At 38.9% G+C, this 25450-nt stretch overlaps 1 protein-coding gene across 5 annotated transcripts in view; it reads left to right on the forward strand.

The window, feature by feature from the left end:
* Window positions 1-25450, forward strand: part of ELMOD1 (ELMO domain containing 1) — a 64131-nt gene that overhangs the window by 14210 nt on the left and 24471 nt on the right. For 2 of the 5 annotated variants that reach the window (XM_032838367.1, XM_032838371.1), the window contains exons 2-6: window positions 8215-8317; window positions 19839-19984; window positions 20128-20156; window positions 20994-21091; window positions 24662-24791. In XM_032838367.1, coding sequence (XP_032694258.1) covers window positions 8301-8317; window positions 19839-19984; window positions 20128-20156; window positions 20994-21091; window positions 24662-24791 — 420 coding nt within the window. In that variant the 5' untranslated portion in view covers window positions 8215-8300. Of the gene's footprint in view, window positions 1-74; window positions 158-8214; window positions 8318-15129; window positions 15264-19800; window positions 19985-20127; window positions 20157-20993; window positions 21092-24661; window positions 24792-25450 lie in introns of those variants that run through there. The other 3 variants (XM_032838370.1, XM_032838369.1, XM_032838368.1) reach the window with 3 other exon arrangements.

The raw sequence follows: 25450 nt of genomic DNA on the forward strand, positions 1-25450 counted from the left end.
AAAAAATTAAAAATCTAAAAAAAAAAAAAATCCCAAATCTCTCCTTGACTGATCGAGGGAGGGATGTCATCACTGTGACTTCACTGGATGCTCATGTCCTCACTAGGAACACAGACTCTTCCAGAGGGAAACTGTCTCATTTGCCCGATAGGTGAAGGTAACTTACTTGGGTTTATTATTGTCTCAAATACTTTTAGGAAATGGTTAAAGTGACATTGTAAATAAAGATGGAGTATAAATGGGATTGAACCAAATCAGCCATAGGCTTTCTTTTGATACCGAAAGCAGCTTTTGACTGAATGTATTTTTAGGGAAGAAAGCTAAAAAAGTTATTATTTCTGGACCTTATGGTTCAACTTGTCATTGTTTTCTTCTTTCTTTTTTTTTTCAAGATTTTATTTATTTTATTTATTGGGACACCTGGGTGGCTCAGTGGGTTAAAAATTTTATTTATTTATTTGACAGAGAGAGAGAGAGAGAGAGAGAGATCACAAGTGGGCAGAGAGGCAGCCAGAGAGAGAGGGGGAAGAGCCTGCTTCCCCATTGGGCTCGATCCCAGAACCCTGAGATCATGACCTGAGCCGAAGGCAGAGGCTTAACCCACTGAGCCACCCAGGCACCTCTGTTTTTTCTTTCAAGTGAAATGAGAAGGAAGGCTCAAACTGAGGAAATTAAGTCAGGGGCAAATAATTTCACTACTGCTGACCTCAACTTTATCATATGCAGAGTGAAGTTGTTGGTGTGCACCCCCCCCCCCCGCAACTGCTAAGCAGACTTTTTTTTTTTCACTACTGCTAATAACTGTTGTCCAAACTTTGTCTTTTGAATTCAGGAGGGGGAATGGAATGTGTCTTCATCTCCAGACTATAATTACAGTTTGACATTGACCTGTTTTTTTTCTCCTTACTTGTGCTGTAGCATGAAAAGAAAACAGAAGCAGTTAGAGAAATCTAAAGGAGAATGGAACTTATTTTGCTTTTCAGTGTTTTCAAGAAAACTCATTCAAGTTAATATATATCTTCTAGGTAGATGTGGAATATCTTACCAGCCATTAGGTATATTTTATGTATAGTAAAAAAAAAAAAGTAAGTATTTTCATTTGCAAAAAAGAAGGTGTAAAGTATTATGAAAACTAAAACACACAGAGGTGGACTGAAAGCAAACCCAGAGAAGACCTGCTACACTTATCAATGACTCAAAAAATAATTTGGGGAGAATGAAATCACCACACAAACAGCACTGTGTACCTGGAGCTTGGATTTCATTGGATTTTCCCCAAGGGAAAATTTACACTGAGGGGAAGGGAACTTTTACTATTAGTTATTTCAGAATTATACTACCAAGGACTCCTATGTCCTTGGAAATGTGGCCTCAAGAGAGAATATAAAACCTACCCGCTGGGGCTCTGTTGTGTAACTTCCCATAAAACGTTCTCTTTGGGAAACTCAGATCTGCAGTGTGTTTGCTTCGGGAAAGGAAAGAGGTTAATTTTTAGTGGAACGGTAACCCTTATTATGCAAGAGTCCCCTCGTTAGCTCCCAGAGGAACCCTTAGTTTTCAAGTGCAGATGTACATCCAGGCTTTGATTATCCCCAGCTCTGCAGTTTGGGTTTGATCTGAGTACACTATTCATTTCTTTAACTCTTACGTCACTCCAGAATTTTACTTCAGTGGCTTCCAGAGGCAGCACAGGGGAGTAATTAATAGCGATGCCTCAGGAGCCAGGCTGCAAGGCTTTGAATCCCAGCTCTGCCAGTAACAGCTGTGTGACTGTGGAAGGTTGCTTAACCTCTCTGTGTCTCAATTTCCCCAGCTGTAAAATGGAGATAATAATTATTATTCACTTCATAGGATGACTGTTAAGTTACTATAAACAAAGCTCATAGAATATTGCCTGGCATATGAGAAAGCACTTCATAAATATTAGGTATTATTCCCAAAACTTTAGGCTGAGGCTAAATACGTAAATTAAATTTTACTTTTTAAATGTGTTCCATACAACTTAAAAAAAAAAAAAACTAGGATAATCCCAAATTAGGCAAGCTATGAGAGCAGAACACTGTTCGCTTTGTAGATTGTCTTTTAATTACATATAAACATTTTGCGTCCACAAGCATTTTGGTTGTTATAGAGGATTTAGTCAGAATTTGAAAAGCTACATACATCGATTTTTTAGTCTCACTAGGGATTATGATTTTATGGAAAGGACTTTCTCTTCCCTCTAGTCGAGTGTCTAATTCATTCCCTGGGATGCTCAATAGATAGATTGGTTTCTAAGAGGTAGGGTCACCCTGGGGGACTCTACAAAGAGCCTTAGGGGGCTTCTCACTCAAAGGAGGCAGGGCAGGTTCCCTGATACCAGGTGAGAGGATGAGTTCTCAAACGAAGAGACATGCCTGCCTCCCCTTTCCTCCCAGCTGGAAAAAAAAGTACAAAGGGGACATAAGCCCACACACAGCACTGAAGTGTCAACTGCTCTCAGAGGTGTGTGACGCATCAAACACAGATTTGATCCTTCCCTTTGGAACAGGTCTGGGTAGCGGACTCATACACGTGGAGAGGAATCACTGCAGATAAACTAGGAGGATCAGGAAACCCACGTTATGATCATATTTTTTATTTTGGTTTAAACAAATCTGCAGGGTTTTCTTTTTCTTCCAGTGGGGAGATTTTTCATTTGTTTTGTTGGTGCTACGATGGAAGAGTGCTATTAAAGAACGGCATTGCTCTAAAAGGGTGCAGAGTTCATTCCAACAAATCCCTTCGGAGCCCCCAATGTGCCTGGCATTGAATCAGGCCCTGGGGCTTCCCCAGTGCCCTAAAAGAGCATGGAGTCCAGAGGGGAAAGAAACAGGAAGCACATCCCTTCAGAACAACAGGAGAGATTTAAAATAGGGAATGTGATGTCCACCTGGTTAAAAACCCCTCTAGAGAGGAAGTGTGAGGGAAGAGACGACCCAAGAGCAGTTCCCACATTGTCCCTGCATGCAGCGAAGCAGGTGGCATTAGAGTTCATGTCTGACCAGAAAAGGGTGAACTTTATATAAATAATACCTGAATAAACCTGAATTAAGCAAACAGTTAATATCAGTGTTTTTCAAGTAGTGAGACAGATACAAACAAGGCCAAGTGACTTAACTGAGTTAAGGTCAACAGGCTGGTGTGTAAAATACTTGAGAATCTATCCGGCCTACCATTTTGTTAAAATGCTGTGCAGACCAGAAGCAGCAGCAAATTCTCCCTGAACTCTGGCCCTGCCCAGCACTTGAAAAATGCTGCTTTGGCCACAAAGGGATAGATTAACTCAGCGCCACTTAGGGGGAAGGCAACTCAAAAGACTTTTTTTTTAAATCACAGTGGCTCGGAGTATCATATTTTGCATACTATTTGTTCATGTTCCTATCTTTACTAGATTGTCTAGTTAACAGCAACTAGGACACTGACAAATTTGTGCCTCCTTTAAAACAAAGCCAGATTTTAAAAACTTAGTAAGCAGTTTTTGGTTTTTTTTTTAAGAAAACATTTAAAGAAGCTACTGAATGAATATCCAGTAAGGACTGAGTTAAACAGCATTTACACAGGCTTTCCACCCAAAGCCATTTTTGGTGTCTCCTCTTTGGGGGACAGATAATTAGAACTATTTGCTGTCTTTGTTTCCTGTTTGGGGGACAGATAATTGGAACTAATTGTTATTTTCCATCCCTTCACTTTTCCCATCCAACCAATAAGTCCAGATGATGCTACCTTCTGAACATTTTCCACTTCTGTTCACTTCTCTCCACCACCACTGTCAGTGTCCCGGTTTAGGTCACAACTTACCAGAATTTCTCTAAATAGTCTCTTCAGTGATTCTTCCCTTGACAAAATGACCTTTTATTTTAGAAGCGTCTTTAGTAAGAATGATAAAATACTGATACTAACAACTAGTACCAATTCATTTAGTGCATATTGTACACCTGTCACTATGCTAAGCACCTTACATGCTTTGGTTCATTCAATCCTTAGTGCAACCCTACAAGGTAGTTATAATTTCTCTCTCCACCCACCAGGGAGAAAACTAAATCCTAGAGAGGTTAAACAACTTGTCTAAAGCCAGTTGGCAAGTGGTAGATCCCAGATATGAACTCTCTGTCTCTAAAACTTATGCTCTTAACTACCATGCACACACTGCCGTATTTGCTGAAATTCCCCTTAAATAGTAAAACTCCCTTGCAGTATTAAACTATGTTATACTGCCCAGACAATGCTAGCATATAAGAATTCAAAAAGGTTCTGTTTTGTTTTGTTTGAATGGATAGATTCAGGAATACTTACGCAGATAGCAGGAAGCTGAAGTATTACAATACTTCACTTATCCCAAATCATTATCAAATTTTTTTTAGATAAACCCATTTTCTAGATAACAAATTAAACCATTTAAGAATATAATTATTTTTATCTTGATAAAACATTTCTGAAATGTATTTCATTCTTTATTGCCTTAGTAGTAAAGTTCTACTTTATTAACCTAATGACAAATAAAAACTGTTATGAGCAAGAAATACTGTATACACTATTTATTTAGTATTTCCTTCTGGATTGTGGTTTTTTAAGATTTTATTTATTTATTTGACAGATAGAGATCACAAGTAGTCAGAGAGGCAGGCAGAGAGAGAGGAGGAAGCAGGCTCCCCGCTGAGCAGAGAGCCCGACGTGGGGCTTGATCCCAGGACACTGAGATCATGACCTGAGCCGAAGGCAGAGGCCCAACCCACTGAGCCACCCAGGTGCCGCTGGATTGCGGTTTTAATTACCATCTATATGCTGAGGAAGTCCAGATCTTTGTCTCCACCCAGAATTTCTCTCCTGACTTTCAGATCCATGGATATCCACACCACCACTTGACCCTGCAAGTTCAGAATACCTCGAACACCTCCAAATACACCTAGACCCTTAGATCTGCATCTCCAGAATTCCATATCTTAGTGGAAGATTCTACTATCTAGCCATAGGGACAGGCATAATGTCTGACGACTCCTTTTCCTTCAATGTTCCCTAACCAGCAAATTAACAAAAGTCCATTTGATTTTACATTCTAAATATCTCTAAATATCTCAATTCACCACACTTCTGTGTCCATTGCCTTCTTTGGCCACTAAGTATCTCCACCTGGATTGTTGTAACGACACTCTAAATGGTGCCCTTACCTACAATTCTAACACAATCTAACTCATTCTCCACACTACAATCAGAATATATTTTTTAAAACTAGAAGTCTGGTCATGTCACATCTCAGTCTGAAAACTTTCAGTAGTTTCCCACGGCTCATGGGATCAAGGTTCAAAAGTTTTTAATATTGCTTACAAAGCCTTCTGAGACTTTCTTGCCTTTCCATGTGTTGCCATCCCTTTTTACCTGTCCCTCTCACCGAACACAACTAGGTCATAGAGAACATCTCCCCTCTGCACGCTGTGTATTCTCCTGCTTCTAGGACATTGCATGCGCTGTCTGCCCCGACTCCTACATCTAAGGTGCGCAGCTCCCATGCTCATGATCACAGCAGCTCTTTCCACTTGTAATATTGTGGTGAAGCACCGATTTGCTTCTGTCATCTTCTCTTTTCTCTCCCTCAAGGAGACGGATGGAACCCATGCCCACTTGTTCACCCTGTATCCCTAGTACCTAACTCTTGTGTCTAGAGCAGAGTAGGTACTAACATTTCTTTTAAATTTTAGTATAGTTTTACATTTAGAGAAAAATTACAACACAAAGAGTTCCCTTGCACTGGCACCCAGTTTTCCCTATTGTCAACATCTTAAATTAATGTGATACATTTGTCACAACTAATAGAGCAATACCTAATTATTAACTAAAGCCATGCTATTCAGATTTCCTTAGTTTTTTTTTTTTTTTTACGTTTACTTATTTTTTAGTAATCTCTACACCCAATGTGGGCTTTGAACTCATAATCTCCAAGATCAAGTGTCACATGCTCCTCCAAATTAGCCAGCCAGGTGCCCCCAGATTTCCTCAGTTTTTAACCGAAATGTCCTTTTTCTATTTCAGTATCCCATCCAGGAACCACATTCCAGTTAGTACCCGTGTCTCCCTAGGTACCTCTTGGCCTTGAACAGTTTCTGAGACTTCTCTTCTTTTTGGTGATCTCGAGAATTATGAGGGATACTGACTGGGTATTTTGTGGAGTATCCCTCAGTAAGAACTTATCTGATGTTTTCCTCATGATTAGACCAGGTTATGAGTTTGGAGGAGGAAGACTACAGAGGTAAAGTGCCATTTCTATCACCTCATATCAAGGGTACAGGGCGTCAGTATGACTTACCGCTGTGATGTTAACCTTGATGATGATGTTAACAGCTTGTTAACCTAGCTGAGGTAGTATCTGCCAGGTTTCTCTAGTACAGGGTTACTCATTCCTCCCCTTTCCATTTTGTAGTCAGGAGGTCTCTACACTATGTCCAGTCTACATTCAAGGGGTTAGGAGTTAGGCTCCATCTCCTTGAGGCCAGAGTGTTCACATAAATTATTTGGAATTCATTTATACTAGAGACATATATATTCCTTACGTATTTATTTCAGTATGCAATCGTAGATATTTATTTTCTACTTTGGGCAATAATCCAATACTACTTTATTTTTTTGTACTTAAATAGTTCCAGCTTTGTCCATCAAGAACTTTTTCAGTTGGCTCCTGGGTTTATTTGACACATCGCTGTTTGTCTTTCAAGCACTCCCTCTTTCTGGCACAAGACACTTCAGGCCCACCTTGTGTATTCCCAGGCCTAGACCTAGAATCAGCCATTTCTTCAAGGAGTCCCGGTTCCCTTCATTGTAAACTGTATTCAAAACCACAGTCTGGGCTCTGGGTAGGTACTAACACTTTTTTAATACAAAACATGATTCATTTTTAAAAGCCACAAAAGCACAAAGACTAATATATCTTCCCACCACCCAAAATAAGCAGATGTTTTTTCCCTTTGTTTTGCTTCAGATATATGTAAAAAATAAAACATGAAGTCGAAGGCCAATTTTCCCCAATGGCCTTTTCCCCAGTCCTGACCCCTTCCCTTGCCTCCCAGAAGCAACCACAATCCTAAGTTGAGGTGTAGATACTCTTTTTCAAGCATTCGTGGAACAGTTACAGAAGCATATTTATTAAAGGAAAAACCTGGCCTTTATGTGGGCTGAGCTGCCCCCCTCCTGGACTGTGCTGGTTGGTAGTGGTGTCTGTACCCCGAGCCATGTGTCTGCACCCTCAGCTCCTTGCCTCACTCCTACATACTGGGGTTCCATCTCTTCTCTCCGCCGCCTCTCATCTCTCAGTCACCTCCAGTCACTCTCTTTTCTCTAGTCTGTAGCTTTCTTTTTTTTTTTTTAAGATTTTATTTATTTATTTGACAGATCACAAATAGGGAGAGAGAGGAAGGGAAGCAGGCTCTCTGCTGAGCAGAGAGCCTGATGCGGGGCTCGATCCCAGGACCCTGGGAACATGACCTGAGCCGAAGGCAGAGGCTTTAACCCACTGAGCCACTCAGGCGCCCCTGTAGCTTTCCATCTTGTCCCAACCTGCTGCTTTGTAGGCAGCTTCTGGCAACCTCCATGTCAGGAGGAAGAAGACCAATAGCCCATAGACTTCGCAAAAGCCAACTATAAACTGGAAAGTGCTAGGCAAATAGAAAATGTTACTGTTTTGTTCAAAGTGCCAAAGGGGAGGGGGGTGGGCACATAACATTCATACATTTGGAGTACTTGGCTCTTTCACATCTAATTTTTAGCTTAAAGACATTACCAGTTGCTTTTAGTTATTTTTGAGTTGAACTTCTGGAAAGTTGAGGCTGCCAGATTTAAGACCACCAGATATCTAGAAATTAGAATAGTTAATTTCATGATTCTTCATTTCTATTTTTCTTAAAAATACTATTCTTCAAAATATAGGAATAATACACTAAACAGAGAAAACCCTTACTACTAAAGAGATTGCTTATGAAATGAATTCTTTCTCCAGCAAGGGACTTACAATGAGAGACTAATTATGCAATGATAAAGTGAAAGCCTTTGGCTGTAATCTCCATCCACCGGACTGCAATGCTATGTGAACAGTCCAGTTGATCATGTTCTGGGTGCAGAGCATGTTATCTGCTTACTAAGGTAAGCAGTCATCTTGGGTTTGGGATGTCTAGCCCTATTAATAGTAAATATATTAAATTTCTTCCCACAGCTTACCCTTACTCTGACAAAGGCAAATTTGGAAGCAATTACTTGAGGATAGTTTGGACAACACCTAGATAATCAAAGCAGGCACAATGAAGCACTTCCTGAGGTAAGTATTTATGGTTCCCTGGTTGAGCCCTCTAAAATGGAGAAACTTCCTTCTGAGTTAGAAAAATAGTTCTGTTCACTATTTGTAATCCTATAACCAGATCTCTTAGAATTGCATAAAATAGCACTGTATTTTGGCTAAGAATAATTTGGTCACAAGTTTCCTCTGCTGCCCTATCTGAATACTGATGTTAAGAGAGCACTTACCAGTAGGAGATTACCAGAGATCTTAAGAGAGCACAGGCACGAAAGCATGGGGCAGGTGTACTTTGGACAACCTGGATGCCATGTGTCTTCTAAAGCCTTAAGGTCGAGGTTTAAGGAATCAGCTAAGTAGTCAAGGAATCAGTATAATTTGTGTAGAATCATTTTCCTGGAAAAAGTAATTTTAAATACTCTTTAATTTAGATTTTGGTTGGCTGGCCATTCATATGGGCATTTTTAAGCATTCCTTTTTGGTAAACAAAAATGTATATATTTTATGCATATGTATATATTTTATGCATTTATGGTAAAAATGTATATATTTCACACACACACACATATATATTCATATTCTAAGCTTTTGCTCTTCCTGCCTCCTTGATGCCTCTGAACTCTGCATGAATTGTTGGTTCCCTCAAGATTGTGCTGTGTAGAGTAACATATATGCTGGTGTATTCTATGGTGATATTGTATTGTTCTGAAAGCCATCTGACTGGAACTATAAGTATAATTATTTTTAAGGGTATTTGATGGCCATTCACAATCTATTAATGAAATTCCCAGAGAAATTTTACATATTAAAATATTATAAAATAGAGTTATTCTGGTCCCAAAAGTTAGAAAATAATAACATACTTTCCAGAATATTAAGTTTCTTTTTCTCAGGATAGCCTACCTCTATTACACATTCTTGCCCCTTGCTGTGGCTGTTTTCTCTAAGCAAATAATTAGTCATCTCACTTCCTTTAGGAAATGATTTCATTCTTTTAGTGGCTGCCATTTAAGATTTTCTTTTCCTCACTGATGTTGGTTGCATCACTGTGTGTGGAACACCTAGATCAGTTTGTTGGGGGAGTCACTGTGTTTTGGTGGGGCTACTGGTTTTAGAATTACAGAAAGTTCTCAGGAGGTCACTGTTAAACCATTTATAGGAATTAGCTTTGTTTTGTTATACAGAATATTTCTCAGCCTGTTTGTCTTAGCTGTGTAAAAGGATAATATTTGAAAAATCACTAGGACATCTGCCAGCAAAATACTGATCTGACATGATTGTGGTTGCCATGGTAATTAACCCATCTATTTACTCACACATTCACGAAAAATTGGTATTTTTTTAATCCATCCTGAATGTAAACATGGTGTCTTTTAGTTGCAGAAGGTTTTAGTGTTAGGTGAAGCTTAGAGGTCAGGGTCTCCTTTCGAAAAGGGGGAGATGCTAGTGGTAAAGTCTGGGGCAAGATTCATATTACTGGGTTTCCTCTTCAAAGTCTTCATTTAGAAAAACTTGAGCAGCCTCACAACCAGCCATTTTAGGAGAAATAGTAGCATTTGTTTCTATTAGTCTTCTACTAAGCTGAATAGCTACAACACTGTGTCTAGTAGAGATGAGAAGATTTTTGTAATTAATTTGTATTTGGGACTAAGAGCCAATCTGGTAAAAACCTGCTGTGACTTCCCAAATGCCAGCACCAAGAAGAACAGAACTAGCACATCCCAGTCAGTTCCATGTTCTGATACAAATCCTTCTCTTCCAACTCAAGACATGTATTTTATAAATATTATTTGACATCGATCATTTATATGAAACAGAAGCTAGGGTAAGAGATTACATATCAAGAAAGAAAATGAGGATTTTCATTGACCATTGGTTTTGAAATAATAAAAGGAAACTCAATCACTGTCCCAAGTTGACTATTGCTTTGGCCCTAGTTTGTGTTTTTAATGCTTTTTTATTAAATTATAATGTGTGTATAGTCATTATATGTTGGTGTTTTTAATGCTTTTTATTAAGTCATAATGTATATATTCACTATACGTTGGTGTTTATGGAATCGGAAGGATAAGAGGGCAAGGAGAATTACCCTGAATTACAAGCTCTATCGGGTCATTTAGATTGCCTTTTTCCCCCTGTAGTCGCTTTGAACAGATGTGGGACGATTTCAGCAATCTTTTCATTTGAACCAAAGAGGAGGTTATGTAAACACAGCCTGAAAAAATTAGGTGTTTATTCCTGAGCTCAGCAAATACATTAGACAGAATAAGGAGTTGATTCTGAGAAGAATTCAGTATTATTTAAAAGCCCACAGAGTCGTTAATCTGTGAGCCTCTGAGTTGCTCTAGAATGAAATGCTTCATTTACAGCTCCAGAAGAAATGAGGTTAATCTTAAACCAGGTTGGGGGAAAGAATGGATTTTAAACCCTAGTTAAGTGACAGGATACCCACACTCTGCTCTTTCTTTTTTTTTCTTTTTTTTTTTTTTAAGATTTTATTTATTTATTTGACAGAGAGAGAGATCACAAGTAGGCAGAGAGGCAGGCAGAGAGAGGAGGAAGCAGGCTCACCGCCGATCAGAGAGCCCGATGCAGGGCTCGATCCCAGGACCCTGAGATCACGACCCAAGCCGAAGGCAGAGGCCCAACCCACTGAGCCACCCAGGCACCCCCACTCTGCTCTTTCTAGCTCACTTCTGCCATCAGTGTAACTGTCATCAGTGTATTAATGGCATAGCTGTTCAGAGCATAGCAGAGTGGAGAAAATATTTGATTAAAAAATTACATGAGAGGGACGCCTGGGTGGCTCAGTTGGTTGGACGACTGCCTTCGGCTCAGGTCATGATCCTGGATTCCCGGGATCGAGTCCCACATCGGGCTCCCAGCTCCACGCGGAGTCTGCTTCTCTCTCTGACCTTCTCCTCGCTCATGCTCTCTCTCACTGTCTCTCTCTCTCAAATAAATAAATAAAATCTTTAAAAAAAAAATTACATGAGATATTAGAAATAAATGTCACAGGATTAGTACACCAAGCTGAAGGGTATATTTGCAATTAAGAGTAGATACAGGATACTGTATAAGTAACCTGTAGTCATCTAGTGACTTTAGCCATGGTCTGCATTAAGGGAATACAAAGATAAAATGCAGAAGAAAATGTATTTGTATAGATGACCAGAAAAGGAGGGAGCACTTCTTGAGCCCCACATAGAACTGAGGCTTAGGGTTTAGTTTATATATTTCATTAATTTTAACTAAGTTGATGTATATAATAGGGATGGCTTAAAACTTGTACCAAGATCTTTTCCCATTCTAGGATTTTTTTATTGAAATTATATTTTTTACAGTTATCAGAACATTATGAAATTTTCTAACAAAAGGAATCTTCTAAGTCACTCCATGTAAACAATTGCTTCCAACTATGCCAGCCTCGGGATCTCACTTTCTTGGCCATAGACTTCACTGCGTACCTTCCTCCTCAGGCAGAAGAAAGTGAAGGAAAGCATCTGTCACACTCACACCTCCATGGGAGAAATTTTGAGAAATAGAACAAAGTTATAACCAGTTCCTGGCTATAAAGCAATGAAAGGGGGGGAGAGTATTTTACTGTTATCATTAGGTAAATAAAGGCTTCCAATTAGCAAAAATAGCTGTAAAGTGTTTTTTTAAGTCATTCAACTCAATATCTCAGTCCACTGATTTCATTTAGTGGGCGCTTATCGCTAATAATTCCAGTAGTATCCACATTTAAAATTTTTATTTTCTCTTTATAACAATTGTAACAAGGTAGGGATTACTATCCCTTTGTGCAGAGCCAGGCAAGAGGACTTAGCAAACTTACATAACTCATCCAGGGGCACAGATGTTTGAAGGCAGGCCTGTCTGACTTCCAGAGCTGTTTCTCATCGTTTCTGCACCGGGTTACGTCCTCACTCTGTGCCTGTTGTGAGGTGCTGGGTGACACAAAAGCGAATATGAGGGGACCTCTGCTGCAAACCTACTACTTGCTCCAGAGATGAGGCCCACACATACAAAACTCTGGTGTAAGCGGCAATGTGCTCATGACATGCCATAGGCACTTTGTGGCAGGAGTTTTCAGGGAAGGCTTCGCCGAGATGGGGCTGAGGCGAGGGAGGACTCAAGTCAGAGGCTGGGGGGGGCGGGGGGGGGGGAGAAGCCCCTGGGAAGGAACACAACCTGGGAAAGCGAGACCAGCTGCCGCAGGTTTATTGGCTGTAGACCTTTTTTAGGGTGAGTGAAAGAGAAGTGGCAAAGATAAACTCGGGGCAGTTCTCAGATCTTTGCAGGCCCAGCACAACACAGCCCAGGAGCATGGTAACCCTTTCAGCCAGACCTACAGTGGGACCTGGAGAGAAGGGAGAGTCTGATGAAAACTCATTTTGCCTTCCTTGTGACACATGTCTAGCCTTCTCTTAGAGCCAGAAAGCTAGTCCATTCCCTTCACCTGACGAATGAGAGGGCAGAGACCCAGAGAAGCAAAGTAGCTTGTCCAAAGTCACACAGCTCACGGTGGCAAATGGCCAGAATGGAAGTCAGGCTTCCAGACACTTCCCTATTTAATCAGGCAGTATTTCCACTCAGCACCAACCAACGTCCACTGCTTTTAAAGATTTTTTTTTTTTTTTATTTGAGAGAGAGAGCAAGAGAGGAGAGAGGTCAGACTCCAGGATCACGACCCAAGCCGAAGGCAGTTGCCCAACCTACTGAGCCACCCAGGCGCCCCATCCACTGCTTTTAAAGGGCAGATGATGTGTAGAGTCATGCATGTAGTTGTTCCAGAATTTGGTTAACACTGCTTGAGAGATGATGACTGAGCTTAGGAGATAGAGAAGTAGAGTCCTGAAAGGAGGAAGGTTTAGGGCCTGAGCATCCAAATATCTCTCTCCCTGGAGACCGGTACTTTTACCAGAGTTTTCTCTTTCTTACGACACACACACGCATGCATGCATGTAGATCACATGTGTATTTATATACACGCACGTGCACACATGAACACCTGTGTATATCTACACATACATATATTTTAAATTATTTTGTTCCCTACGTTAAAAGAAAACAACAACAAACTGTTTCCGTATCCTTGTTGAAATATGTTAACCTGAAAAGTTTCCTGGGCACTTTCCTGTGGTTGGCCTCACCATCTAGTTCTGTTAGAGCGCCACTGTCAGCAGCTGCCTTCCCGCCCCTTTGCTTTCCCTCAGCTTTTCAAGGCCGACTTCCCAGCCACTTCACTGTTCAGGAAGCTCTTCCTCCAGAGCATGAGCAGGATAAATGAAAGCCAGGGACCCTCAATAAGTATTGGCTTGAATTTCATTCACTGAACTATTGTATGAAGGGAGGAAGGCATGCTGATTTTCCATGTTGTTTCTGCCTCCTTGTTAAGAAAATCAGGTCGCGGTGGCTGGCTTTCCTGTCCAATCTCAGAGGAAGGTACTTTCTCTCCTCTGTCTCTCTAACACTCTGGGCCATTTCTTTTATAGAATTATCAAACTGTTTTTGTTTTTACCGTCATTTTTTTACTAGACTGTAAGTTCTTTGTGGACAAGGGTGGCATGGGATTTGCAGTGACACTAAGTTTTTGGCTCTGATCTACCTCTTCCCTCTGCCATAACCCCCCCCACCCCATTCTGTACTACACAACTTCTCATTTTGTACTCATTCAGTTTAGTGAAGGAATAAGTAAATTACATGTCAATGATCAATTTTCATTTTTCTCCCCAATTCATTTCAAATCTCCTTCCTTCAGCTACTCCAGGTCTTTTACTCAACAGAAATTAAAATATTCATAATACTGAGAACATTCTCCATGAAATGAATCTCTAACAGTAACAGGCCCACTCCTTATCCCCTCTAGAAGATTTTGAGGCCCACTGTGGATTATGATTTTATTTATAGATTTGGTTAATTTGGGTTCTTTTAAAAATATTTTTATTTGCAATAAAACTTTGTATTTGAGATTATGTTTAAATACTTTTTTTTGTTTCTTTTTTAAAAATATTTTTCAAATGTCAAAGTAAAATGTGTTTGCTGATTCCCTTATAAATAAGTCAATGAAAGTATTCTCCAACTAGTAAAACAAAAAATCTGAATTTTAAAAATAAATCTTGTAAAATGTATGTACTTAAGCATCATCTTTTTAGTAGAGTAGGGAATCATCAATAAATCAAAATAAGCCTGTGCCTCCTTTCCTTTGAAATGAAAAGGATAAACCATGAATTTATTTATTGTTTTAGTTATCCCTCTGTCAGCTATTGCTCTCTAAGCCCTCACATAAAATTTCCCTAGAATGTAAAAACAGTGCCCTTTGCTCCAGCAATAGAATGTGGAATGGTGTCAATCCATGATAAATTTATATCACTACTTTTCAAAGGCAGTGCAATCTTCATGCCCAGGGCACAAGGCAGGGCCTCACCATGGCTCGGTGGGGGGAAACACTCTTGTCCTTCCAGAGGCGCACAAATGGTTCTTTGTGATATCATAGTATCAGTTCATGCATCAGGTCCTATCCAGTCTATCTTAGTAGTAGCTAGCTCATTCTACAGAGGGGCCCATTTACAAGGCCAAACCCCTAATGACAAGTTAATACCCAACTGATTACAAGTGCCTCTAATTAGGAACTCCCAATAGAACAACTAAAATTTTTTTTAAATATCATTTCAGAAAATGCATGAAATGCTGGAAACGTTGACCAGTTTTTTGTTCTTTATGGCCACTTAGATGGAAAATGTTTCTGTTAGGAAACTGTGGTTTGAACCAAGAACTGTGATTATTTTGTATGTATCCTTCCTCACCAGTAGTGTACTTCTTATTTATTACAGGATTTCTTCAAGCAAGAATTAAGTTTCATTAGCAAACTCACTGAAACTGTTCAAAATAAGCCACTTTTCTCTTATTATTCCAAACGAAGACGACAGTAACAAATCTAAGATGCTGGAGTAGTGTTGCACTACAGGTACCCCCCCCCACCCCGCAGGCAGGGGGCTGCATGGTTCTGGGTGATTCTCCCATTTCAGAGGCCCCATCCCTGCTGTGTGGATTCCTCTAACAAAGCACCACAAGACAGGAGCTCGCTTTTATTTGGTGTTAGAGATATGATCCATTTTGAATAATTAACACTGGATGGCTATTCTGGTTCAAGCCAGAGAAGGAATGTTAAATAATAGAAGTGATCATAACTGCCTTTTGGAAAAACACTGCTATGAACTCTACCATAAACCTTACTCAGCAGCATATTAATAAACAGTTGTAATAGAAAATGTTGGAAATAAAACATGCGTAAGTAGTTCTAATTATTAAATCAGTTTCTCTCAGTGCTTGTGCAAGACATTGTGTTAGGAAGCCACAATAAGTCCTTCTGAAACACTATCAAAATACTGTGATTAAAAAAAAGAAAGAGAAACAAACAAAACTTGCTGTCTACGCATGGAATTATTAAACATGGGATAGTGATCAGTGTTTTCTCCTAGTACTCTTGAGAATGTTACTGTTGTTCCTACCAAATGTAGATCTTTTCAGTAATGAGTTGATAATCTTCCATCAGAACTAAGAAAATAAGTCTAATGTTATAAAGAAAAAAAGCAAAAGATTCCCCTAATTAAAAGTAAGCCTCGTTTTGGTGATTTAGGCCAGGAAGACAGACCAAGCAGAATTATAAAACCCCTTAATAGAATTCAGATGGTAGAGAGGGCATGGCTATAATTCTTACTCTAAGAAGAGGACCTTCCTTCCTTCCTTTCTACCAACCTACCTTCCTTCCTTCCTTCCAAACCAACCACTAATCAACTTAAGAACATTTCATGGTCCATTTCTTAATTTCCTCCTTTTCAGGGTAAACATGACAAAATATTCTCCCAAATTTCTCCCAAAACATTTAATCATGTTTATTCTCCTCTGGACCTTCAACTTTTTTTCATAAACTTTACAACTTAGGGACTTAAACACATTCAAAAACTTAAAAAGTTAGCCCCTGGCAACACTTTATGGTGAAGAACAGCCATCCTGAGCTGCTCATAAGGAGGCTTTGCTGATCTGGCCCTTTCATGAGGAAGCAAGTTGGATATTATCACTGTCATCAAAACAAGGCTTCCAAAGTAAAGGGCAACACTGGTGTTTCCATCTCTGACCATGCCTTAGATTTATGATCTAAATGCAAAAATAAATTATATCTGTCAAAACATTGTTTGATCTGATGCTCTGGCTTGAAAAAACACAAAGTACCCAGCAAAGCAAGGAAACATAATGTTAGCATAGCGAGCTGGCATTTTAGTGAAATATTTGTGGGTATTTTGGCCCACTAGGAAAAATATTAAAATAATATCTTTAATAACTAATATTATCAGGACAACTGGCCCAGAAATTACAAAAGAATAAAGAAGCAGTATATAAATGTCACTCTGCAAGTGAATGGGCATTTCCTGCGCACGGTTTGTGGCAGTGCTTCTGTGACAGTGTGAGAGGGATGCCGTACACTTCAGAGATGAGCCCAGAGGGATGATGCAGCATCTCGAACCCCTCACTGTACACTTCCACTAGGTCTCCCTGTCTTTGACAACAGGAACATCCTCCGGAAAGTGGAAAAAAAGAAAAGAGAAAAGCAAACAGAACTTGATGTCTTTTCTCTCTTTTCTCTCCTTTTATGTAAGGCTGTCTTAATGTAAAACAACTCCCCAGGCATTTTTCTTCTCATGTGCAAAGAGGCCAGTGGGAGAAATTATAGATGGGCTAGAAGCCACAGTACACCTGGACATCTCCTGGCCCTAGGAGGACACTTCTAGGCCTCAAGCCACATCTTTGTATGGATCTATCTGATGGAGAAGCTGCATGGGGGGAAACTTTCTAGTTTAACTTAAGCTGTAAAATGGTCTGATGGCTTGTACTTAAGTAGAGTAAATACAAAGATACTCCTTAAACGATAATCAGAACCCTTCGGTCTAGGAAGATTTGGTACTACAAGAACCTGATTGTCCTGAGAGTCCTGACACATGAACTGAAGAGGCTTCGTCTGTGGAGGTGGCCCCTGTGCTAAGCAAACTACACAGGCACCATAAGGACAGATCATGGAAAGCTTTTACCCTCAACTTAGTAACAGGCATAAAGCTAACCTGTAATATCATTACCACTTGGCTGGTGACCAGTTAACAAAGATATTGCTCAATCTTTTCTTCTGGCATAGCTATCTACTAGATGGAAAAACAAAATTTTTTCCAAGAGAGAAAGCTGAAGTTTAGTAAACTTTCTCACTCACCTAATTAAAATGTTCTTCTGGGGCCCCTGGGTGGCTCAGCTGCTTAAGTGTCTGCCTTCAACTCAGGTAATGAACCCAGGGTCCTGGGATCAAGTCCCACATTGGGCTCCTTGCTCAGTGGGTGACTGCTTCTCCCTCTGCCCCTCTCCCTACTTGTGCACACATTCTCTCTCTCAAATAAATAAATAAAATCTTAAAAAAAAAAAGTGTTCCTCCAAATTTATTTTAAGCTACCTTTTTGGGGGGGGAAGGAACCTGATAACCTCCTAATACATTTTAGGATGTATTTGACTAAAGTAGTTGAATTTCAGACTTTATGAGATAGTAAATCCATTTTTTATCTTTCAGCAGAATCTGACTTCACATAGATATTTTATATGCACTTTTGTAATGGTTTTTGGTGATCATTTTTACACATTTTAACTGTTATAACCTTTTTTCTTAAATAAAATAAAATGTACTTATTATACAAAAAGGAAAATATACTTAGCCGAAAATGAAAATTAAAAGTGCTTGTAATTCCTCTACCTAGAAATACCACTATTAACATTTTTGTTGCACATCCTGCATCTTTTTCTCCTTGTTCATACCTTGCAATTTTTTTTTTTCTTTCAAGAGAGAGGTGGGGAGGGACAGAGGGAGAGGGAGAGAGAATCTTAAGCAGACCCCACGTCCAGCACGGAGCCTGGCGTAGGGCTCATTCTCAAGACCCTGAGATTATGACCGGAGCTGAAATCAAGAGTCAGATATTAAACCAACTGAGCCACCCAGGTGCCCCGCCATTAGATTTTTTTTTTTTTTTAAAGAAAAAGAGATCATTTCATATGTGTTTTCCTAATTTTTTTCTATTTGTTAAGCATATTATGACATTTTCTCATATTATTAGATCTTCTAGAACATAATTTTGTTGCCTACAAAGGATTCCATTCTGTTATCTTAGTGTAGCAGTTTGGTTACTTACTGTTTCCTCCATTCCCTTTGCATTTATATCATATAGATCCCATGCCCTTGTACAAATAAGCCTATTAGAATTTTTATTTTTAACACAGGCTGTCCAAGATATTAGGGCCAGAGCAATTAAGCAAAGGAACACAATCCAAGTGTTGATTCATATTCATAGATGGATCACATGACTAAGGCTATTAGTTAACTACTCTCATTAATCTGAGTGACCCTGGATCACCTTACGTTAGAGTTGGAGGGAATTAGTGAACATTTGTGAAAAAGAAACCTCTTTTAGAAATGACACCAATAAGAAGTTATATAAAGAATTCTGCCTCTTAGGAATCCATAGTAGGAAGAGAAGATGGGTTGAATATAAGTTCCTAGATGAGAAGTCCTCTTTACTGGTGTAGCTTGAGTCATTCTGAGACTCTAAGCAGTACTGTGAAGTAGAAGACACTCACATATTAAAAATAAAAGTCAGTGCCAAAGATGTTGTAAGTACATGATTGGCGACTATACATTTCATAGTTTGTTGAGGAATTACTGGAGTGAGATAGAGGGTGCTACAAGGAAAACTTTGTTAGTAGGAGCCAAGAACAAACTTGTCAAGAGGTGTAGTTTGGGGAAGGTTAAATCAGAGAATGTTGGAAAACTTAAAGTCAATCCATTTGTTCAATGAACTAATGAGGAGGCCTTCTGGCAAGTTCAAGAAGTGGAGGGACTGGGCAGCAGAGAAGACGGCTGGTACACAAGCAAGTCCTCTACAGGGACAACAGTGCCTAAAGGAAAGCAGAGAGAAGGAGGGAAAGAATGAGAGCAAGGGAAGAATAAAAATAGTGCCCCACTCCCCTGCAAAACACTAAGGAGGGCCTGGAAATGGACCAAGCTAGCTGAGAGGCTGTCTACAGAGGCAGAAGACGAGAGCGGCCACAGCACGTTCTTCCCCAAGACTAAGGGACAGACCTTCTAAAATACAAGGATACTGTCTTCAAGGTACTGATTTATTTTTAAAATGTTTTTAGGCAAAGGTACGAAAAGAATGGATTCTTGGCTGAGCCTCACGTGACCTCAGTTTTTGGAATATCAAATATACTAGAACAGAGCATTCCGGAGTTGCTGGCAGCGTTGGGGCATCTTCAAAGACCTTGGGCTTCCCTCCCAATAATGGGTTTTGTAGATTCACCAAATAAAATAACATGGGATTAGAAAAATGAAATATGCTTGTAAATCCAGAAGTCTAATGGCTGATTTTCTTTCGGGCTTTTCCTGCTGGTGGTGGCTGCTTTCTGTTCTCTTCCAGACTTCTAGTGGAAGGGTGCTGTCTTTTGTCTTTGACAGAATGTTGTTCCAGGTGTGCCTGTATTTTTACTGTAAATTTTTGTGGCGCTGCCTAAAATTTGTAATGAGGAAGCTGACTGGAAGATGTGAATTGCAACGGATCTGTTACAATACCAAGCCTGGGGCTTCCAGAACCATGAAAATTGGTAAGCATGAAATAAAGAAGTAAGCAAAATGTAAGCTTGGTGGGATTGTGGACATAGTGTGTTCTATCTGTGTATAGTAATTTTAAACCACTTGTAGAGGAAAATTTTTGAATGACTTTTTTAAATTGTTTTTAATTTTACAGAAACATCACTGAGGGATTCAAAAAGTAAAGTAAGTAAAATTATTTCTGTATTTTACAGCAACTTTTCACTTGGAGGCTTATCTCCACTGTCAAAAAATAAACATTTTAAGGAAGAAAAATATACCAATGGCTCTGCAAGCTGAGAAGAAAGAGTGGTTTGCCCATCGCAACCCACTCTACTTTGGACATGAGAGCAGCTACTGTATGTGAATTTCTAGGCAGATTTATGATGCTTATGACTTATGACTTCGTTGTTGAATTAATCCTTTTTTATACTTTCCAAATCACAGAATGAATAGTCCTTGAAAATAAGAGCAATGTTAACTCTCTGGCATTTCTTTAATATCCAAATCATTGAACTTTATACTCAAGATCTCCCAAGAAAATCAGAGAAGCCACCGTGCTAGCTCGTTTAATAATTAAGCATCCACATAAGAGAGAAAATCTGGGGTCTTTTTTCAAGATTCTTGAATATTATAATTTTGGCAACCTTAAGACTATATCCTCCATGTACTTCACTTAGTGCATACTGCCCATTAACAAAGAAACCATGTATATCGGATAAGAAAAATAAAATAATATTTCAATATAAATAGCTTGAAAAAGATGAAAACAGTTTAAAAAAAACACAAATTTATGTATTTCTGTTTTACGTTAATTACCTTAATCAGGAAAACTGCACTACCTCCCCTATTGTGAAAATGTCTAATTTATTAGAATTCAAATACGAAACCAACTTTTGTTTTTAGTTTAGCTGTAGTTTCGTCTCATTTAGAAGCTCTAAGCAAATACTTGAAGCCCCATCTAAGACCCCCTCAAGCCACTGATGCTCTTGACAGGGGAACTGACTAAATCGTGTCTTCCAGCTGCTGCAGACTTCAGTGAGTGTTCACCCTGACGCCATTGAGAAAACTATAGAGGACATCATGGAGCTGAAAAAAATTAACCCCGACATAAATCCACAGTAAGAATGCATTTATGCTGTTGTAAACATAGAACACATGGCATGTACTTGGCGTCTCCATAATGCTGAGCTCTCCCTGTCACAGTCATCCGCAGTGTATTTGGTTTTCAGGTGAAGAATAAAACAAAAAGGAGCCTTTTTCAGATCTGTAAAGAGCAGCAGCTCTCTAGTTGTTACCATTTCTGTTTATGCTTCTGAGCTGCAGTAAGAAATCTGATGGATGCCCTGATATCAGAAGATGAAATCGAGGGAGCCCATTTAGCAACGGTTGCTCCGTGTGAGGTCTGCTTTACACGAACAGTAAATGTTCACGTTGTAAATGTGCCTAAGCTAATTCTGCTCCTTCAAACATACCCCTTCTGTTTTTGACGGGCAGATAATCTCGGAGACTGTTCCTACTTGCTTGTCAAGAAGACTGGCATGTGTGGGAGGGAGAGATGGTTTTTATTTGAAGACTTCAGAACTTTGTAATTTAGTCATCTCATCTTGGAAATATTAAAATTCATTTGGCAATGTACATGATGTTTAAAATTAGCTTTATATTTTCCATTGGGTGCAGGAGTTTTCAGTAAAATTTTGGGCTAAGGATGTTGGGTGGAATAGATCCCGTAGGCAGATATATTTAGAGACAGTTTAGGTAGGTAACAATCAAACTGTCTTTTAAATGTGCATAGGCGAGAACTTCATGTTATCTCTGAGAAAGGCTTTTAATTGCCAAAGACAGGGAGCTGTCGTTGAAGGGCCTTTCAGAGTGCACTTTGTATAGGTCTGTCTCTTGGAGGAATTCTGGGTACTAGCTAATTGGGGCTCATCACAAAACTCCATTTCTGCATGGTCTCCATAGCATTCTTCTGCAGACACTTCAGCTAATTAGCTGTCTTTTCCTTATTCAGTCATTAAGGGTGATTTAATTATACAGTAAATGTCTTTTTGAAACCTCTGACATATACTTTATTTCTTTGGGAAGATATAAGGCAATTCATTTTAAATTAAGTTGAACCAAAAATTTAAGACTGCAATTGGGCATGAGGGATATATTAGACTCACAATCGTATTTGGAGATTGGATTAGATTTAATAGTAAATCTTTTTTGTCTCTTCCATGAAAGTTTTATGCTTCATTCAGAAGCATTTCCTTGCCATCTATTCTTTTGATTTCCTTTAGGGCAGAAAAAACCTTTATAGGCGGTAGACTGTGTTCTTACATCTCAATATGGATTTCAGTGTTTTCTAGACTGACACGACAAAATGTAATTTTTAAAAGTTAAATAATTTTCTGGAAAAAAATCAGGAAAAAGAGAAGGCTAGGGGAAATATTTTATAATTTATCAACCCATTACTACCGTTAACCAGCGTAGTTAACATACAATGTTATACTAGTTCAGATGCACCATATACTGATTCAACACTTCCTTACATTACCTGGTGCTCATCACAGCACATGCCCTCCTTCATCCCCAATACCTGTGTCCCCCATTCCCCTACTCACTTCACTTCTGGTGACCAGTAGTGTGTTCTCTGTAGTTGAAAGTCTGTGTCTTGGTTTTTTTCTTTTTTTTCCCCTTTGTTTTTGTTTGTTTTGTTTCTTAGATTCCACATGTAAGTGAAATCATATGGTATCTGTCTTTCTCTCACTGACTTACTTCATTTAGCATAAAACTCTCTGGATTCGTCCACATTGTTGCAAAAAAACAAGATTTCATTCTTTTTTATGACTAAAATTCCATTGTGTGTGTGTGTGTGTATATATGTGTATATATCTATATACATCTATATAGATATACATAGATATCACACCTTTGTCCATTCACCTATTGATGGACACTTGGGCTGCTGCCATAATTTTTAACCACATTTTGTTTTAATTACATTTTTTTAAGTGCTGCTTATGCACTTGAAAAATTACTACAGTAAAAATGGGGGAAAAATGGAATTGGCCCCTCTTGTTGCTTCTTATTTCTCCTGCTCTCTTCCTCAAAATCAACTCTCTTCTCAGTCATACAATGATTCCCTGGGTAACCAGAGCCACTCTGTTCTTTTCCTAAATTTAAGTATCTCATTTGGTTTTTTGGTGCTATGGTAACAGATAATTATCAGGGCCATTTAATTGAATATTCAGTTGAAGTTTAGTATTTGGGCTATCTCCACACTCAATATGTGGAGTAGGTATACAGTCCTAAAATGTGTAATTCTCTATTACTCCCAGCTTTAGACTTAACCTCTAAACATCTTATTTTCTCCTCAAAAAAAAAAAAAAAAAAGATGGTCATGATTATAATAACCACCACAACAAAAATCTTCAAATTTAGTGTAACTTGGGAGTAGGACCATATTGGACAGTAACTCTGGGTGGAATCATATGAAATTGCCAACATTTAAGTATCTTTGAGCCACAAACGTGAATAGCTATAAAGAAATAACAGGAACACATAAATGTGAAATACTACCTTCAGATTTAAAAATGCCATCACACAAGTACAGGAGAATATTTACATGACAGAAGCTTGTATGAAAAAAGGATTTTGGTGATTATTTAGTCACCTGCTTGATAAAGTTGTTATGTGAGTGCTTGAAAAGACCCTATTTTATCTGCTATGTAGTAGGGGAGAAAAACAAACTGAGGTCACAGGAAGTAGCGATCCTCTGTGTATCATACTTGCCAGACTGTTTCTGTTCTAGTGATACGTTTTAAGGGAACTGTTATCCAAGCAGAACACATTCAGAGAAGACTGAGCGAGAGAGTAAAACATGAGAAGCCCATGTCCCATGAGAGGGAACTGAAAGAATCCAGGATTTTTTTTAAGCCTAAAGATCAGACTAGAAGAAAGAATCACTATCTTAAAATAAGTAGTCATGGCAGAGGAAGTTGGAAATAAATTTGCTCAGAGAACAAAATTTGAACCATTTGGTAATAGGAAAGCAAATTTTGTTTCAACACAGGAAAAAGCAGTCAGACAAACAGAGCAGTCAGAACGTGATGAGAAATTTTATGAAGTAATGAGTTCTTTCTCTTGGCATTGCCTCATCTGTCAGGGATGCTCCCAAGCATAGGTTTTCTTGTATTTGTTTCGATACGATTGTTCTGAATTTTTCCTTCCACTGTGCTCCTGAGAGCAGTCTATCTTTCACACACACATTATCACCTATATTTTCTACATCTTACTTAAGTCACTGGCATTAAAGAGGGCCCTTGTTTTTTAAGCCATATTGTTACAACTTGGTTAAAGAAAAGGCCAGCTAAAAGGTAAATTTTAGCCAAGTTCTACAACTGTCCATTTGAAGCTTCAGTAAGAAACTATGCCTCCTCCACTCAAGTAAGAAGTAGTTGTGAGACCAATGCAGGAAAAGTAGCATTCTTTTATTTTTCTGAGTAAACTAAATATGGTTCTAATGTCCACAAAAAGAAAAGAGAAACTGGGCTTTGATTAAATACATCCCATATCAGCAATTTCCTCAATATTATATAAATATGGAAATTTTATATAATTTGTGCACCCATCAAGTGAACTAATGCCGAAATATATGTTTTGTTTTTCCTCATGTGTGTTTCTTCTGTTTTTAAACACCTTAGGTTGGGAATCTCTCTTCAGGCTTGCCTTCTGCAAATAGTTGGCTACAGAAACCTTATCGCAGATGTGGAAAAACTACGCAGAGAACCCTATGATTCTGATAACCCCCAACACGAAGAAATGCTTTTGAAGGTTAGACCTTGAACACATTTCTGTGCTTTTCTTAGGTCAGCTAAGCACTGCCAAGCACCGGCTAAGTGCTAGACACTAACTCTAAGGGGGAGGGTACAAAGATGAACAAGACATGGGTGTGGAAATGGTTGGCAAAGCCTACTTTGCTTGCTGGTTCAGATGTAGGAGGTAAATTCTTCATTAGAAAATTCATGTGGGAAGCTAAATGTAAAGCCGTTTTTTTTTTTTTTAATCTGAGAGAACATCAGAGGTGATTTCTGTGAATGCTCATATTCTGGCTTAGGTTTAGGCTATTTAACTGTATTGAAAGCCAGTAGGAGAAAGAGCATTTGTCAAAGAGTGACCTGGGATTTCCATTTATGACTTTTAATAGACATCAAAGAAGATGAAGTTGGTTTCTGCTTCAGCAATAGCCCTCTAGGGAAATTACCTAAGATCTTATTGCTGATTATTTATTCATGTAACTTGGAGAGTAACAGAAGAGGAGGTTAAGGTTTATATCTGGTTTATTAAAACTGTTAGAAGAATAATATGCACTTGTAAATACTTCCGGCTGTCAAAGCAAAACCTTAAATATCTTATATGATCTGATGTGCATTATTAAACACCAATAAAACTTGACCTCAAAGCACTGAATTTGGAGTTTAAGAAATTAGGAC

This window comes from Lontra canadensis, unplaced genomic scaffold, assembly GCF_010015895.1.
Source record: "Lontra canadensis isolate GAN:19392208 unplaced genomic scaffold, GSC_riverotter_1.0 scaffold104, whole genome shotgun sequence".
NCBI classification, from domain to species: Eukaryota; Metazoa; Chordata; class Mammalia; order Carnivora; family Mustelidae; genus Lontra; species Lontra canadensis.